General features: G+C 38.1%; 2 protein-coding genes across 5 annotated transcripts in view; one reads left to right on the top strand and one right to left on the bottom strand.

Moving 5' to 3' along the window:
* Positions 1-17,813, top strand: part of LOC143026507 (lysosomal cobalamin transporter ABCD4-like) — a 78,358-nt gene that overhangs the window by 15,607 nt on the left and 44,938 nt on the right. The gene's annotated exons all lie outside the window — the stretch shown is intronic.
* The window catches only part of mRRF2 (mitochondrial ribosome recycling factor 2), a 32,764-nt gene that overhangs the window by 11,326 nt on the left and 3,625 nt on the right, over positions 1-17,813 (bottom strand). For all 4 annotated transcript variants that reach the window (XM_076187026.1, XM_076187024.1, XM_076187025.1 and 1 more), the window contains exons 2-10: positions 17,586-17,808; positions 17,343-17,456; positions 16,603-16,755; positions 15,811-16,048; positions 10,502-10,715; positions 8,850-9,071; positions 6,708-6,839; positions 2,872-3,010; positions 1,940-2,056 (exon numbers count right to left, since the gene is read on the bottom strand). In XM_076187026.1, the coding sequence (XP_076043141.1) occupies positions 1,940-2,056; positions 2,872-3,010; positions 6,708-6,839; positions 8,850-9,071; positions 10,502-10,715; positions 15,811-16,048; positions 16,603-16,755; positions 17,343-17,456; positions 17,586-17,796 (1,540 nt within the window). In that variant the 5' untranslated portion in view covers positions 17,797-17,808. The remainder of the gene's footprint in view (positions 1-1,939; positions 2,057-2,871; positions 3,011-6,707; positions 6,840-8,849; positions 9,072-10,501; positions 10,716-15,810; positions 16,049-16,602; positions 16,756-17,342; positions 17,457-17,585; positions 17,809-17,813) is intronic.

Raw genomic sequence — 17,813 nt, 5'->3', positions numbered from 1 at the left:
CCACGTAAGGACAGAGTCCACTTGGCCAGACTGCGATGCGGTCACCACCCAGCACTTCTAAGCTACCAGAAGAGGCTGGACGACCGTGTTGTGAACAGCTGCCCAGGATGTAACACTTCACCCCATACCATACAACACATAATGGAAGACTGCATTATACACAATCATGCACGCAAACAACACAACATACACTCTATAAAGGATTTGTGGGAAAACCCAGTTTCGGCTGTGGCCTTCCTTGGGGAGACGGGACTGCTCGGACAGACAGTCTAGGGAACGACAACAACAACAACAACAACAACAAACAAATCAGTTAACGAATAAGTTTTGTGAAAAATTTCTGTCTCCATTAACAAATGATACTTCAGGGCATATGTGCATATGCCTGTACACATAATCCCACTGGCTCAGTAGTGCTTTTGGTGTGTCTGCTGTAATTATTTTACTTAAAGAATGTTTCAGTTTAAGAATAGAGTCATGGAACAGATTAAGTTCATTATCTAAAGTTCCACTGTACAGTACAGGTACTCCTCGTTTAACGACGACAATTGGGACCAGCGCGCTGTCGTTAACCGAATTGGTCGTTAAGCGAAAGTGTATACATATACGTACATGTACTGTATGTACAATGTCCAGCAATACATGTATCTTTATTTTCGTGTATTTTCCCTCTTTTATACAGTACATTAAAGCTTTATTTACTGTTTATTTACAGTGGTTAGGTTCCTAAAATTACCGTATATGACCAAATCCGCGTATGCTGACATTCCATAATGAATACCGGGGTATTTTTTTAGTTTCGACCATGGGCGCAATATAGCAATAGAAAATTAATTATTAATTTTGTAAATTAAAATGTATCAACGTAATATGCAATTTTGTGGGTGGAAATGAAAGTAAAAAAATACCTTGCTACAAGAAAATATGCTAATTAACGAAGTCGGTAGCATAGGCTCGGGACGCCATCTTGTCGTCTGCCAACGTCTCTCATGACGACGACAACGAGGACGAGCCAGATGACATTTAATTTGCAGGTAATGATTTATTAAACATAAGTTAGGTTAGTTTAGTTTAGGTTAGACGAATTAATTTATCATCCTTACATTTCTTCGACATCGGCATCTATCATAACAAACATGGTGTACCATTCGTCCGACATGACTTCGTTACTTACGAAATCTGTTTTAGCATTTTTTTTTTCATTTCCGCTCACAAAATTGCATATTACGTTGATACATTATAATTTACAAAATTAATAATTAATTTTCTATTGTTATATTGCGCCCATGGTCGAAACTAAAAATTTACCACTACCGGTATACACTGTACCCCAGGTAGATTTTGCAGCTTGCAGGATGGTAATGTAGACCTAAGCTTCAGAACACTTTACCTCACAGCTAATATCCACCATACAAGTTCATTTATAACATCATACAAATTTGCCTCAGCCAACTTAATTATCATACACTACGTCGTAACTTCGGGAGATTTACGTTAAACGACGTCATAAAGCCCATCGTTACTCCGAGTTGTCGTTAACCGAGTAGGTCGTTAAACGAGGAGTACCTGTATATGCTTGTGCTGTATAAGTCTGGGACAGTTTCTATGTGACTAACTTACAGTAGTAGGAGTAGGAGACAAGAAAAGGTTAAGAAAATGAAGTTGAAGTTCTTGGAGAGATCTTGTACCCAAGCCAAATGCCAAATGTCAACCCCATGGGGGTATCATCTCTGAACAGAGGTAAGGATGGTGAAATTTTGAAGATGGAAAGCAGAAATATGATTCTGATGTTCATCTACTGGGACCACCACTTGCAAATATTTGTTATTAGTCCAAACACTGCTTTTAAATCACATACCTAAATGTCATATTTTGTGTGGAAAAAAATGTAAAAGTACCTGGGAGGATTTATACAGAATAAATGGTTCCTCCTTCTCACCTGCTAAAACAGTTTGCCCTGTATCCTCACTAACAGAGACCTTCAGACTTGGGTCCTCACGCTGCAAATTTGCTAGTGCAAGTTCTAAGGTTTTCTGCTGTGATGATGAAGGAGCCTCTGCAAAGAAATTTTAATTTTTTGTGTTGATAATTCTGTCATACAGTGATGACTGTCCACAAATGAGCACCTAGAATCTAGAATAAACAAATTACAGTAGTACTTTAAAACTTGAAGGTCCCAGAGGTCAAACAACTTGGAATTTGAATTATTTCTTTATCTTTTATATAATTTTTGCCCTAGAAGTTGAACTTTTCTTGGAACTTGATCACAAAGACAGTTGTACCACTGAGTACTGTATTTTATACATATGTTTAAATAAGAAGATATTATACTAGAAAAATTTAACCACTTTCTTACAACTGAAATATAAAAAAATTAATAAGGAACAATTCTAGTGTATTGTATTTTACATTAATGTTCAAATTCAAAGAAAAAACTGCTGTTGAACTCAAACTTTTTAGAACTTGAACATCCTGCAGAAATGAATTAAAGAACAATCGCCATGCACAGCTACAATTTTGCATTTTTTTTGTAATGTTATTTATTTTCACGAGAACCATGTGATGTTAAACTGAATCAAAACTATACTCAAAATACAGTAGAAGCTTAGTGAGATTTCACTCTTTTTCTTGAGTTTGGGAGTTTTATCCAATCTCCTTCATCAAAGACTTTCCTTAAAGTTGTAATACAGTCTTTGCTTTTCCAAACCTATATCTACTTTGTCTATAAAACTCATCTTTTGGCTTCCTATCTCCTGTTAATTAAAATTCTAGTGTTAACAGGCGATGAGCGTATTTATCATGAAGATACCTGTGGACACTAAAAGGTAACACATTATGAGATACTTCATAAAAGAGTACATAATAACAAACCAATAGAACAGAAGAACACTGGATCTGGCACTTGCACCCCAAGTAGAAGGTGAGAATCTCCTGCCTTGCTACTGCTCTTTCTCTGGACACTGCTAGCAACTGAATGACTCTCTACAATTGTATCCCCTGTAGTGGTTACCTACAAAAACACCACAAAAATCATAAGATTAATTTGAAAAACTGATAAACAGTCATAAATATATGTTATTTCTTATGACTAAGCATATGGCTGTCTTTATTCTAGTTTAAATTTTTATCACTACATACATGAAAGATACATTAATTCTAATCAATCAGTAATGATTACTAAAACAAACATATAAAAGATAAGTGGTATGAGTAATACAAAGGAGATGCAAACTGCAATGGACCAATTGGTCCTTATGATGTTGCTTGCGAATTGAGAGGGAATGTAACCAGTGGAAATGGTTAAGAACCATTGAATTGATTTAAGTGTATTAGCTCATGATGCTGAGAAATAAGTTAGATTGTGTTTGGATTTCATATATTTATCTAGTCATTTTCTAAAAGTGTCAATCATGTTTGAATTTCCAACATGAACAGGTAGTCTGTTCCAAACATTTACAATGTTTTATTTTTTCTATATTGGTGTTTGATCACTTATAGACTGTTTTGTAACCATTACTTCTTGTGACAATAGAATAATCATCTATGTTCATATTAACAAAGCCATGAAAATTTTTAAATAAATCAAGTTCACTTAGATGCTCTTCATAGGGTATATTATGTAAACAAGGGATCATTTTAGTGATTTTATGTTGTACCCTTTCTAATTTGTCTCTGTCTTTTATAAGATATGGGGACCAAAAATGAACACAGTATTCAAGTAATGATGAGGACCTAGGTACTCTAAAATGATGCATTAACTTCAACCAGTCCGTCATGAATACTAATAACATACATACATATATCAAATGTTTTTTTCCCCCTTACAAGGGAGGTGGCCAAAACACAAAGGCACAAAATCTACTCCCACCCATTCCATCTCCCCATACTCCACTCCCATTCACCTCCCCTCCCTCCCTCTTATCTTGGCTCCCCCTGAATAATGGGTCATCCCTGCATCTTGCCCACTGCCCTGGGTAGCAGTGTCACAAGACACAGCACATCTAGACCAAGGCCGCTTCATTTAATTGGCAACCCCCCCTTATCCATCCCCTCATCCAGAAAAAGAAAAGACAGGGTTGAAATCCCTTTGGGCTGCGTCAAATAATTTTTCACGCATACTCCCTCACCCCTCATCCCCCACCCACTCCCTTCCATGCATCACAATATCATCCATACACAACCATTTAACATTCACTCCAATCTTCTGTCTTCTCTTGTCCTTCCTCAACAGACATTCCCCTCTTTCTCAATGCCCCTTTTAACCCACCCATCCGTCTCATCCTTGGTTGCCACCTCATGTTCACTCCTTCCACACCTCTTTTACTAATCTTTCTTCACTCATTTTACTAATCTTTCTTCGCCCATTTTTCCATGTGTCCAAACCATCCCAATACTCTCTCATCAACCCTATCTCCCAACCTGCTTTCCATCCCCCGTTCTCCTCCTCACCTATTCATTTCTCAATTTATCCAGCCTAATAACCCCTATCATACTTCTCAGGCACCTTATCTCAAATACATTCAAACTCCTCTTCTCATATGTTCCATGTTTCTTCCCCCATACAGTGCTGTTGGCAGAATCACTCCATACAATCTTCTCTTAGCATCCATTCCCTAATATCTATTTCTCATTACACTCTTTAATCCCCCGAGGCATTTACTTGCTTCTCTCAATCTGCATTCTACCTCTACCTCCTCTCCTCCCTTCCCACCACATTTGCACCCAAGTATCTAAAACTATCCACTTCCTCCAGTCTCTCTCCCTTAATATTCACTTCCAGTCTGCTGTCACTTTTTCCCTTTGTACATCTCATCACCTTACTTTTACCAACATTTATCTTAAACTTCCTTCTTTTGCACACCTTCCCAAACTCCGTCCCTAACTTCCTCAATCCCTCCTTTGATCCTACTACAAGCACAGTGTCGTTAGGCATGTAAAAAGTCAATTGTTGCCTTGAGTTTCACTGCAATCCTACAATGGCTGGTAAAATTCCTTTAATTTCCCACAGATCTTTCTGGGAAGAAACTTTGGATTGTTGTCTGTTATGTATCAGTATAGGACTGTTTCTATATAACTGGCAGAAAGTGGTAGGAGGAGGGGAGTGGTTGCTGGTTGTCAGCTCCCTATGTGTAAAAAAGTTAAGAAATACAGTTGAGGTTAATGGAGATTTTAGGCCCAGTCTGGAGGGCAAGTGTCAGACTGTGGCTGAAGACCACAAAGCTATATAGCAATGGAGATGCATTAGTGGTGATAATTAAGGCGATACTGATGAAACATATTTTGTTTACAAAACAAAAGTGAGTACCCCCACTAACATCACTGTCACTGATATCCAAGTACATTTGACTAGTACTGTTGTTGGCATTCGTTAAGTCCTGGCCAATATTTGGCAATATCTAAATTATCCTTACCTATCCAAAGGCTTCAAAAACTAAATGGTAATGGAAATGTTATGTTAGCAGTGGTGTCAATGGTGATACTGACTGAACACATTTTGCCTCCAAAGCAACAATGACATTCCTCTTAATTTACCACATTTCTATTTTATATAGCCCACTCTAACATTAAGTAATTATTCTGTACAATCAATATAGATACATACATATACCAAAGACTCTTTCTCCCATACAAGGGAGGTAGCCAAAAAACAAAGGCATAAAATCCATTCCCACCCATTCCATCCCCACATACTCCACTCCCATCCACCCCCTCCCTCCCTCTTATCTTGACTCCTCCTGGATGATAGGTCATCCCTGCATCTCACCCACTGCCCTGAGTGAGAAGCAGTCACAAGACACAGCACATCCACAGCAAGGCTGTGGATGTGCAATCAATATGATTCAGTTTAAAATATTATATAATGCTCACCATAAGGGATGAATGTATTTCTGACTATGTTCAATTTACAAAATTTTCAACTAGAAAATGAGATCCTGGACTCATTCATAAGTCAAAACATGACTGTATATTACAATTAGGTACATACTTTTAGGTAAATACTCATACATTTACTATAGTATTCATACATACATACATATACCAAAGGCTTTTTCCCCCTTACAAGGGAGGTAGCCAAAAAGAAAAAGGCATAAAAACCATTCCCACCCATTCATCCCTAATACACTCCACTCCCCTCCTCCTGGATGACGGGTCATCCCTGCATCTTGTCCACTGCCCTGGGTCAGAGACAGTGTCGCAAAACACAGCACATCCACAGCAAGGCCACTTCATTAAATCGGCGACCCCCCCCCCTCTGTTCCCTCATGCAAAAATGGAGAAGACAGGGAGAAATCCCTTCGGGCTGCATCAAATTTTTCTCACACATACTACCTCACCCCCCATCCCCCCACCCATTCCACCTCATGCATCACAACATCATCCATATACAACCATTCTCCATAGAAATAGATTAATAAATACTAGCAAAACAAATTAATGTTTTTGTTCATGCTCACCACAATGTCATGAAATGTTCTGTATATTACAAAGATTGTGGTAGCAAACATGTTCTTCTAAAATTAGATGCATATTTCAGATTAATAGCAGGACACCTCAATCCAAAATCACATATTTCAACATGCATATATACACCAATAGGCCTTTTCCTCCATAATAATAAAAAAAAAAGTAAAATTGTATTGTATAATTTATAAATTTTTAGTATGCAACTTCCATACAAAAGACCTACAACAGAGTCATCAACTTACCTTGAGTCCAGTGACCACTACTACATTTCCTTGGTCAACAGCTGATACCTCCTGAAGGTCATCGGCATATGCAATCATCACATTTCCAATCTTTTCACTTGTTTCTTGATTGACATTGAAAACCCTCTGACCCTGGAAAAAATTAGAAAAAATGTACAGAATCAATATACATACTGATATACCACTAGGATACACACAGAATAATTCTAAAGACTGTAGTATTGTCTTAAATAGTTCCTTTCTTAGAGCACAGAAGAGTGCACAAGACAGAAGTAAATAGAGTGATAGTAAATGGATGAGGAAATGATGTAGTCTGAAGGTATGTTCTTCTTGTCTGCTTTGTCAATTTCTTAAGGGAATGGAGGGGAGAGTCATCCTGCTATAGAAATGCTGTCTTGCTGCATTGTCTTTGATTTGTGCAGAGTGCTCAGGTAGAAGGGACAATTATTGGGTTTTGGTGGTTGTAGGGTGGGTGGATGCTTTGACTTGGCCATTTCCTTATAGGATGGAAAAGGCCTTTTGGTATGTATGTATATATTGTATATATGTACTGATCATTTTACCATTCACATGATATCTTGGGATCAGAATCCCAAAATTCCTAGGCCTCATTTTTTATAATTGCATATCAAATACCCAACAGGGTGGACCATAAGTCACTGAGGAGTTTTAATTTTTCATAACTGCCTTACTGTTACAAATACATGTATGGAACCGTAATAAAATAGCAGAGACAATGGACATTAATTTGCCATAGTCCTTTTTGATCAACAATTGCAAATGAAAAATGGTTTGTTTAACGTCACACACTCCCCCCTATCGGAAGGCTAGGACGGTGCCCCTCATAGAGGGCTTTGTAGCATGGAATTTGATGAACCATGCCCTTAGTTCAACTTCACCAGTGGCAGGATTCGAACCGCCCTCACCTCGACCTACGTCGCAAGTAATGACGCCCTGACCCGCTCAGCCAGCGAGCTTCCAAATGAAAAATGGCATCTTTTATATAGTATCCCTTTTCAGCTGTACACATCCGTGCCCTTCGCAAAACATGTTTCATGACAGCTTCAAGGGCTTCATGGTCCAATTCCCTGGTTTACCTAGTGATATTTTCCCTCAATTGCTCCAAAGATTCTGGCTTGTTGACATACACTCTCTCCTTGGGGGTACCCCCACAAGATGAAGTCAAGGTTGGTCAAGTCTGGGGAATGTGATGGCCAGTTGATATTGCAGCACAGTAAGTCCTCATTATATGGTACATATGTGTTCCTGAAAACCTTACTGCAAATTGAAATTACCGTATACTGAACCCATTATGACATGTAATAATAGAATATGGCAGACGTACCTTCTCCCTGCTCTTTCCTCTTCAAAATATCTAGCAGATACCATATCTGTGAATTTTTCTTACTGTAAATAGAATCGAGGGTAGTAATTACCAAATACCGTAACTGTGAATTTACTGGATAAAGAATTACCGTATAAGGAGGACTCACTGTAATGAAAGATAATTCTTTGTCCAGAACATTGCATCAGCAACTGCTCATGCCACAAGAGATAATACAGTTGCTGATGCAATATTTTGGACAAAGAATCAACTCTGCAATGTCAACTGGCCATCATGTTCCTCAAACTTGACCAGCCTTAACTTTTTCTCGTGAGGGTATCTCGAGAAGGTGTAAGTCAACGAACCAGAAACCCTGGAGCAATTGAAGGAGAATATCACAAGTGGAATCAAAGAACTGTTCCATGAGACCCTTGAAGCTGTCATGGAACATGTTTTGAAAAGGGCATGGATATGTGAAGCTCAAAATAGATCATATTTAAAAGATGTAATTTTTCATGTGTAATGCTTATGCATTGATCAAAAAGGACTAGAGCAAATTAATATCCATTATATCCTCTAGACTATATTAAAATTCCATACATGTATTTGTAATAATAAAGCAATTAATAGAAATTAAAATCTCTAAGTGATTTTTGGGCCACCTGATATAATGAAATCATTAACAAGTCCAAGCTTTGGTTAGTATAAAGAAAATTTAATCAGAGCAGACAAACAACCCATAAGAATGGCATGGCTACCCAACAGTAAAAATATACACAGACAATAAAGTTCAGAATACTTTATAATGACAAACTCACTTTCTCTAGAGTTCCAGAATATATTCTCATAAATGTAAGAATTCCACCTCTTTGTTTATTATGTATGATTTTGAATGCCATGGCACATAAGTGTGGTTTATATAGTTCAGTCCCAGGATGGTGTTGTTCTAAAGGTGATGGAAGATAATCAATAACTGCATCCATTAACAGCTGAACTCCCATGTTCTTGTAAGAACTTCCAAGTAATATGGGTAGTCCTGCCTGAAAAGTATTAAGTATTATTAATTATTTGAGGGTAATTATAAGTATAACAACTGCAGTGAGTCATGTAGAAAGGAAAAGGTAAAGAGTGCGGATGGACAGATGCTAATGTAAGTGGAGGTGGTAAGGGGAAGATAGGTAGAGTATTTCTGGGAATATTGAATGTAGAAGTTAGAAAGAGTTTCGTCATGGTAGTAGAAGATGCCAGGAAAATGACTATGATGGAAGAGGAACATGATAGGATTACAGGAAAAGAACAAATACAAAGAGCATTGAAAGTTATGATAGCTGGTAAGGCATCTAGGTTAAATGGGTAGAGTGTATGATGACAATTTTTTGTGGATTGGCCAGTGAAATAGTTTAATGTGTCTAAAGGACTGGAGGAGTGTATGTATAATTCCACTATGCAAAGGAAAAGGTGACAAATATGAATGTAGTAGATTTAGAGGGATCAGTTTGTAAAGTATGGTTGGTAAGGCATATGGGGGGTGAACTAAGAGGAATTAGAGAGCAACACAGGGAGTCATTGGGGAAAAGCAGTGTGGGCATAAGAAAGGATGAGGGTTGCAGACCTAATCTTATAGTAAGGCAGGTATTAGAGAAGTTTTTGGGAAAAGGTAAGGATGTCCTCTGGGCTTTTATGGATTCAGAGAAATGCATAACAAGGTTGACAGAGGTGTTGTGGATGTATGGGATAGGGCTAAGTATGTTGTGGGCAGCCATAAGTTTTTATTGAATAATAAAGCATGTGTGATGGTACATACATATACCAAGGCTTTTTCCCCCTTCCAAGGGAGGTAGCCAAAAAGGGAAAGGCATAAAAACACTCCCACCCATTTCATCCCTAAATACACTCCACACCCCTCCCACCCTCCCTCTCATCTGAGGTAGGTAGGTGTGATGGTAGGGAATGGAAAATATAGATAGTCTGAAGTGAAGGTAGAGCTGTGCCAAGGATGTGTAACGTCACCTTGGTTGTTCAACATGTACATGGATGAGGTGATGTAGGAGGTGAACACAAAAAAGATGAGCAAGGTCTGGAGCTGGTGAGTGAGAGTGACAACTGGGAGATAAACTTGTTGTTTGCAGAGGACACTGCATTTGTAACTGAATCAGAGGTGACTGATGTAATTAGTGGTGGAGTTTTATGTGTGTGTGTGTGTTAAAACTATAATAATCTATGTAATTTCTTTTTAAATAATCATTATTTCATGCTCAAGTTTCCAGCATCATTAAACATATGATTAACATCTACTTATAGTGAAAAATAAACAATTCAACAACTAAAAGACTAATTATTAATTTGATTATTAAGCCAATAACTATTATCACTTCATCCAATAAATTTACCAAGAGGTGGTCCACAAGACATTAAGACTTTACGTGTTTAAAATATTTTTCAGATGATGAAAAAAGTATATGCATCTGACCTGACTGATTGTTACTCTCCTCAATGCTTCTTTAATCATGTGTGAAGGAATATTGTCACTTGATTCTTTGTCAAGAATATATTCAGCAATCTCATTATCAAGGTCTCCCAGAGTCTCTACAAGTTCACAGCGAGACAAGAGACTATTTTCCCATAATGATCCATCAAGTGTTTCATCCAGGGCTGATATTCTAAATTTCTTGCCATGATTACTCCTGTTAAAGATAATATATGGATAGTGTCATTTTGTCATTCTAAGATACTATGAAGAATTTAAGTACACAGCAACATTATTTTTTAACTACCTTAGAAACTTAGATGACCCATCATCCAGGAGGAGCCAAGAAAAGAGGGAAGGAGGGTTAGTAAATGGGAGTGGAGTGGGTGGGGATGAAATAGGTGGGAGTGGAATTATGCCTTTTGACTTAGGCTACCTCCCTTGTATGGGGAAAAAACCCTTGGTATATGTATGTATGTACCTTAGAAATTTTTGTTGTTATTATTCATCACCATACAGAATTCACCAGCTAATGACGATAATATAAATAATAACAGTAGTAATAATTATATTAACCTCTTTGATACGATGATGCCTATGTAGGCATCACGAGGTGTGAGTGGGTACATGAGAATGCTGGCATTGGTGTTTTGATTATATTTATTTTGTAGTTGTAGCTGAGTGACCCTCGAATTCTGTGAACTGGTTTGATAATGTTTTCTGTGTTTATTATTACTCAGAGTGAAAGAGAACAAGTAATACAGAAGTGGCTTTATATTCTATAACGCAAGTAGTGTGATGCATTGTACATTAGGTATCTGATGCTTCGCGTATGAATTTGACTCTTATTGAAGAGGTTAATAATAATGATAATGAAAATAATAACAATAATAATAATTACCTATCTATATACCAAGGGTTCTTTCCCCCTTCTAATGGGGGTAGCCAAGTCAAATGGCATGTACCCACAACCACCCATTCCACTCCCATCCACCACTCTTTCCTCCCTCTTATTTTAGCTCCTCATGGATGACGGGTCATCCCTGTCTCCCACTCACTGCCCTGGGGCAGAAGTAATGCAGCAAGACACAGTACATCCACAGCAAGGATACTTCAATTAATTAGTGACTCCCCCTCTCCATCCCCTCATCCAGAAAATAGAGAAGACGGAGAAATCCCTTTGGGCTGCATCAAAATATTCACACACAACCACTCTCTACTCCCCCCATCCCCTACCCCTTCTCTTCTTTGCATCAAAGTACCATCTATACACAGACATGACAGAATTGAATGGACACCAAGAGAAATTGTTTAATTTATCAAACACGCAACTGATACAATTAAAGTGCTTATAAATGGTCACAATGTGAATAACTAATACTTGGTTGACATCCCCTTTGCTTTTTCAATGCAAGGGCCCTTCTAGGCATGCTAGTGATTAGTTCACAAATATCATCTTGAGGGATTTCTTGCCATGTTTCCCGTAGTAATCCTAAGAGTTCGGGCCTTGAAGATGGTTTCCTGTTCTTTTTGTAAAGTTTCAGTCTATTATGACCCAGAGGTATTCAATAGGGTTCATATACGGGGACTGTCTTGACCATGGAAGTTTCCTGATCCCATTCTGACTCAACCAATTTTGTGTTGCTTGAGCAGTGTGACAAGGAGCTCCATCTTCCATAAATAGGAAGACATTTTTACTCATTCTACCACTGGAGAATATTGGAATGAGTCCTTCCTTTAATATAGAAACATATTTGCCTGAATTGATGTTTCCTTGACACTCTACAAGCTCTGATTAACTATCACTCCAAGTTGCACCCCACATCATTATTGAAATGCCCCCATGTTTCACTGTTGGCTGCAGTCTTTTGAAGTCAAACTCTTGACTACAGAGTCTCCAGACCCACACTCTTCCACTGTCAGAAAATAATGCGAATCGTGACTCATCAGAGAAAATGACAGTGCTCCAAAAGGCCACAGGTCTCTCCACCATCTCAACAGCCCAATCCTTTCTGCACTTGATATTGGCTGGACAAAGGAGTGGTTTCCTTCTTGCAGCTCTGCCATAGTAACCCAGCTTGTGGAGATACCTGACAGCTGTTCTGGGACTGACATCAGCTTGTGCTGCTATGTCAGAGGCCTTGCAACGTGGATCCTCTTTGACATTTCTTTTGGCAAGACGCAAGGTTCTTTCTGAGGTGCTAGGACGACCTGAATGAGGTTTTGTGCCCTTCTTGCCCTCTCTGGTGAATTGTACGATCACTCTATTAACAGTAGAAAGGGGCCCCCCCCCCCTTTCTACTGTTAATAGAGTGATCGTAAAATTCACCAGAGAGGGCAAGAAGGGCATAAAACCTCATTCAGGTTGTCCTGGGCCCTCAGAAAGAACCTTGTATTTTGCATTGACTAAGTCCACCTTCATGTTGACCCACAATACGACCTCGCTGAAATTCAGATAGGTCCACTACTCCTTTGGTTCATGGCATGCTTGATTAATCTTGTATGTAATCTGAAACATAAATCTAGGTAAATACAACACATTAGGTAAATTTGAATAACATTAAGCATTAAATAAAAGCAGAAATGCATTTTTCTTTATGTCTATTCAATTCTGTCATGTCTGTGTACATAGCCATTCTCCACTAACCCCTATATCCTACCTTTTCCCCTCCTTTCACCCCATCCATTTATCTCATCCTCAGTTGTCCCCTCAAGTCCACTCCATCCACCTCTGTTTTCCACACCTCTTTTACTAATCTTTCTTCACTCATTCTTTCCATTTGTCCAAACCATCCCAATACTCTTTCATCAGCCGTATCTGCCATCTCCTTTTCTACCCCTGATCTCCTCCTCACTTCCTTGTTTCTTACTCTATCCAACTCTGTGACCCCTACCATACTTCTCAGAAATTTCATCTCAAATACATACTTCTCCTTCGTGCCTCTCTATTCCAAGTCTCTGCTCCATACAGTGTTATTGCCACAATCAGCCTTTCATATAATCTCCTCTTTGCATCCATTCCCAGATGCCTATTTCTCATGACATTAAAAAAAAAAAAAAAAAAAAAAAAAAAAAAAAAAAAAAAATAATAATAATAATAATAATAATAATAACAGTAATAATAATTAATGATAATAAGTCATCAATCAATCCCTTGCCCCTGGTGCTTCATGTGGAGCTGCATCTTTCAGATAAAACAGCCTGCAGGCAGGACCATATTGCGTTGTTGTCTAGGGATTTTTAGTATGGGGCATTATAGTATGAGATGTTCTGTGCTCTCCATGTGGTGGTTGCATCTGGGGCAGTTTGAATCTGTGGCCTGGCGTATTTTGTGTTGGAGCTGTCGTAATGCTGGAAGGTGTCCTAAGTGCAGGCAGGCCAGTGTGGTTTTTCTCAGGTGTGGGAGACTTTTTTTTTCTGTGGGCTATTTTTTGACTATTGAGTTTGGTGGTCTGTCTTGAAGGGCAAGGCACCACATGAAAATGACAGAAACATAATTTCATGCCAGAAACCTAAACACCACAACACTTCACATTACATTACACAAACACCACCAACAGAATACATACATACATACATATACCAAGGCTTTTTCCCCCATACAAGGGAGGTAGCCAAAAAGGAAAAGGCATAAAATCATTTCCACCCATTCCATCCCTGAATACACTCCACACCCCTCCACCCTCCCTCTTATCTTAGCACCTCCTGGATGACGGCTCATCCCTGCACCTTGAAAAAAAAAAAAAACAGCATACTACTCAAATAACAACCTACCACCTACCCCATGCTAAAACTCATATACACTCAGATAACAAGCACTTCAAGACAGACCACCAAACTCAATACTCCAACAACAACCCCCAAGACGTAAGTCCCACAAAGAAAAACCCTCTCGCTCCTGACAAGCCACACTGGCACGCCTTCACTCACGACACCATCCAGCATTAAGATGATACCAATACAGAATAGACCTTGCTAGATTCAAACTGCCTCAAATGCAACTACTATACAGAAGACACAGAACACCTCATACTACAATACTGCACACTAACAATTCCTTGATAACACAGACGATTTATTAAAATGGGACAACAGAAAAAAAAAACCTCAAAAAGGATAATTATACAAGAGATCTGAAAAAGAATAGCTTCCCACATAGAGTGGTGGATACCTGGAATAAATTGGATAAGGAAATAGTGTGTGCAAACACTATTCAAGATTTCAAGAAAAAACTTGATGCTGAAAGATACAAAGACGGGTCACTACGAGCATAGCTCCCTTACCGTATAATACAACTAGGTAAATACAATATCTCTTTCCTAAGTGACTTCTGGTCCTGCTTAGAGACTGTTGTCAGTTTCCTGAAAGCTGCAGATCTTCTGCAAGAGAGACTAGGGGCAATGGATTGATTGACTGCTCTTGAAGGGCTAGCCTAGTAATCTGAGTGTATATGTGTTTTTGTGTAGATATTTTGTTTGGTATATATGGTAGGTTGTTATAGGTATTTGCATAGCATGCTGCTGGTATTGTTTTTTGTTGTATTCTGTTTTTGATTTTTGTGAAATATAGTGTGAAGGGTGTGTGGTGTTTAAGATTTTGGTGTAGAATTGTGTTCCTGTCATTTTCATGTGGATAGAAGCACTAGTAAACTACAGTCCACAACAACAAATTCTAATGCATCCAATGTCCACTTCACTAGCCACATTGTTCATTTCAACCATCAAAAGTTGAAATTTTTTTCATCTGTCCAATCTATATACCAAAGGTTTCTTCCCCCTTATAAGGGAAGTACCCAGCCAAGGCATACACCCACCACCTACCCATCCTACTCCCACTTGTTTTCCTTCTATCTTGGCTCACCATGGATGAAGGTGTCATCCCTGTCTCACTCCCACTGCCTGGATCAGAAGCAATGCTGCAAGACCAGTGTATGACATTTTTCATAAGATTTGTATTTCATCAAACATAGTTTCCTGTATATTCATAAATCTCTTCATCATTATGGTACCCTTTACAGAGTTTAATTTGGCAAAAGCCAGGCACTTTAGTCTGCTGTAAGTGAACATTTTTCATAAAAATATCTGTTGGACTTTATTCAGTCTAGTGTAGCGAGTGCCAACTTTTGTCTGTTGTGAGATGGATTCTGGTTAGAAAAGTCTCAACAGATCAAAACCCTATATTGGTTATAGTCTATTTCACAATTAGATCAAATTAGCCAGCATTTGCCACTACAAAGTCTATGTGCATCATGGCACTGAAAGGATTAAGTAATGTAACTGTTTTCAACTAAAGAACTAAAGCTTGCTTCTCACTTTGACAAATCCCAGTGGATTTTCCTCATGTTCACAAGATCAATGACTCCTGAGAAAGTTTTACCTCTCCCTAGTGGTAAATGAAGAGGCAATGGTGTTGTGCCCAGCTTCTCCTTTATGGCTTCAAAACACATAACCTCATTTGCTGCTGGTTTGTCCATTTTGTTAAGGTATGCAATGGCAGGAACTGAATATCTCTTTGCTTGTCTCCACACTGTTAAAGACTGGGCTTCAACTCCTAGAAGAAATATCTAAATCACACACTAAAATTTCACTCATAACATATTAGCTACTGGTATTTACTATCTGGAACCTAAATGTATGCTTGTACATCAAAGTATCAACAACACAACTACTTTATTCACATATATGGTATTTGATTTTTTTTTTATTTCAATAGATGCCAAATGCAAAAATATATGATTCATCACAATTGAACCATAGATATAGTTAGAAATATAACTTGGGGAATGGACACACAATGACATACAATGCGTAAATTCATATAGCTGTCTCACACCTACAGTAAAATATGAGTAGGACTTAAAAAGTTTATGTATACTGAAGACTTTCTACTCAAAATTATATATTTTTTCAGTATTCCAAACACCAAGGATTACACAAGTATTTTCAAGTGCTCATAGAAATTTCAGAATGGGAGCATGGTCACCATGGTCCCCCTGGCTGTGTCACTGTCTGTCACCTTTCAGATCAACAAGTAAAAGATAATGTACAACTTTTGTTCAACAAAATACATATATGCAACAATCAAATTTACAATATAGTACACACCTGCTGATGCATCAAAAACAGAAATAGCTCCATCTAGAACACACAAAGATCTTTCAACCTCCATCGTGAAGTCCACATGACCAGGTGTATCAACTAGGTTAAAACGATGGTTCTGCCATGGAAAAGTGATTGCTGCTGATGTTATGGTAATACCTGTGATAAAAACAGTCCTTGGGTATTTACTCCTGAATACAACAAATAAATGTCCTTCATTATAATTACTTCTTGTATGAACTAGGTATTACAAAAGTGAGCTTCAATTTGTCATTCAATCAATTGTTATCTCGAGTTTCACTTATTGGAAAATCCACAGCACTACACTGGCTGGTAATGGTTCTCAGAACCTCCCACAAGTCTGCTGTCTATGTTGTATCATTGCAGAACTGTTTTTATGTTACTGTTTGAAATTTGTAAGGAGAAAATAACAGTTGCCAGTTATCAGCATTATATGTGTAAAAAGTGAGAAATACAGTTGAAGATGATCCAGAGAGATCTCAGGCCCAGTCCAGAGACTGAGTATCAACACCTCATGATGAAAGTGAGGGGGTTAATGTGTTTTAAAAATGGGGGCAGCTTTGCTGATCAGCTTGCAGGACCACCATTTACAGGTACCCATCATTGGTCCCTAAAAGTCGTCAATACTAATGAAAGGGTTTAAATACTTAAAGTTCTATAAACAAATTTATGTAAAAGGTAGTAATCATTAATATTGTTATTATACAGATAATAACATTTCTTACCTCTTGCTCTCTCCTGCTGCATATAATCCATGACTGTATCTCCATGGTGAACTTCTCCAATTGTTGGTATAATCCCACTGTAATATAACATCCTTTCTGTTGTTGTCGTTTTCCCTATGGAGAAATACTGAAGATATATTTTTGTATCATGTACCGGTACATACATAGAAATCTGAATTTACAAATAAACTTACAGGCATATGATAGATGTGTGCCAGTGGAAACAACAAAATGGAAACTTACCAGCATCAATATGAGCCATAATTCCAATGTTACGAATCATTTCTTCTTGTTTTGTGTCTCTTTTGACTGAAGTATCTACTTTTGTATATGTGTGGCAATATGAATGAGAAATGGTTAACCGTTTTGGCAGTGCTTTGATACAACCTATTTGTGCCACAACATTGCATAAACTTTGACCAGGCCGAGCCATCAGCATACAACTCCATCTCATTGCTTTAATTACCTGCA

This window comes from Oratosquilla oratoria, chromosome 6, assembly GCF_046742065.1.
Source record: "Oratosquilla oratoria isolate Oo_2021 chromosome 6, ASM4674206v1, whole genome shotgun sequence".
Lineage (NCBI taxonomy): Eukaryota > Metazoa > Arthropoda > Malacostraca > Stomatopoda > Squillidae > Oratosquilla > Oratosquilla oratoria.
The sequence above is the reverse complement of the archived record's forward strand: the minus strand, read 5'-3'. Positions and strand labels throughout refer to the sequence as shown.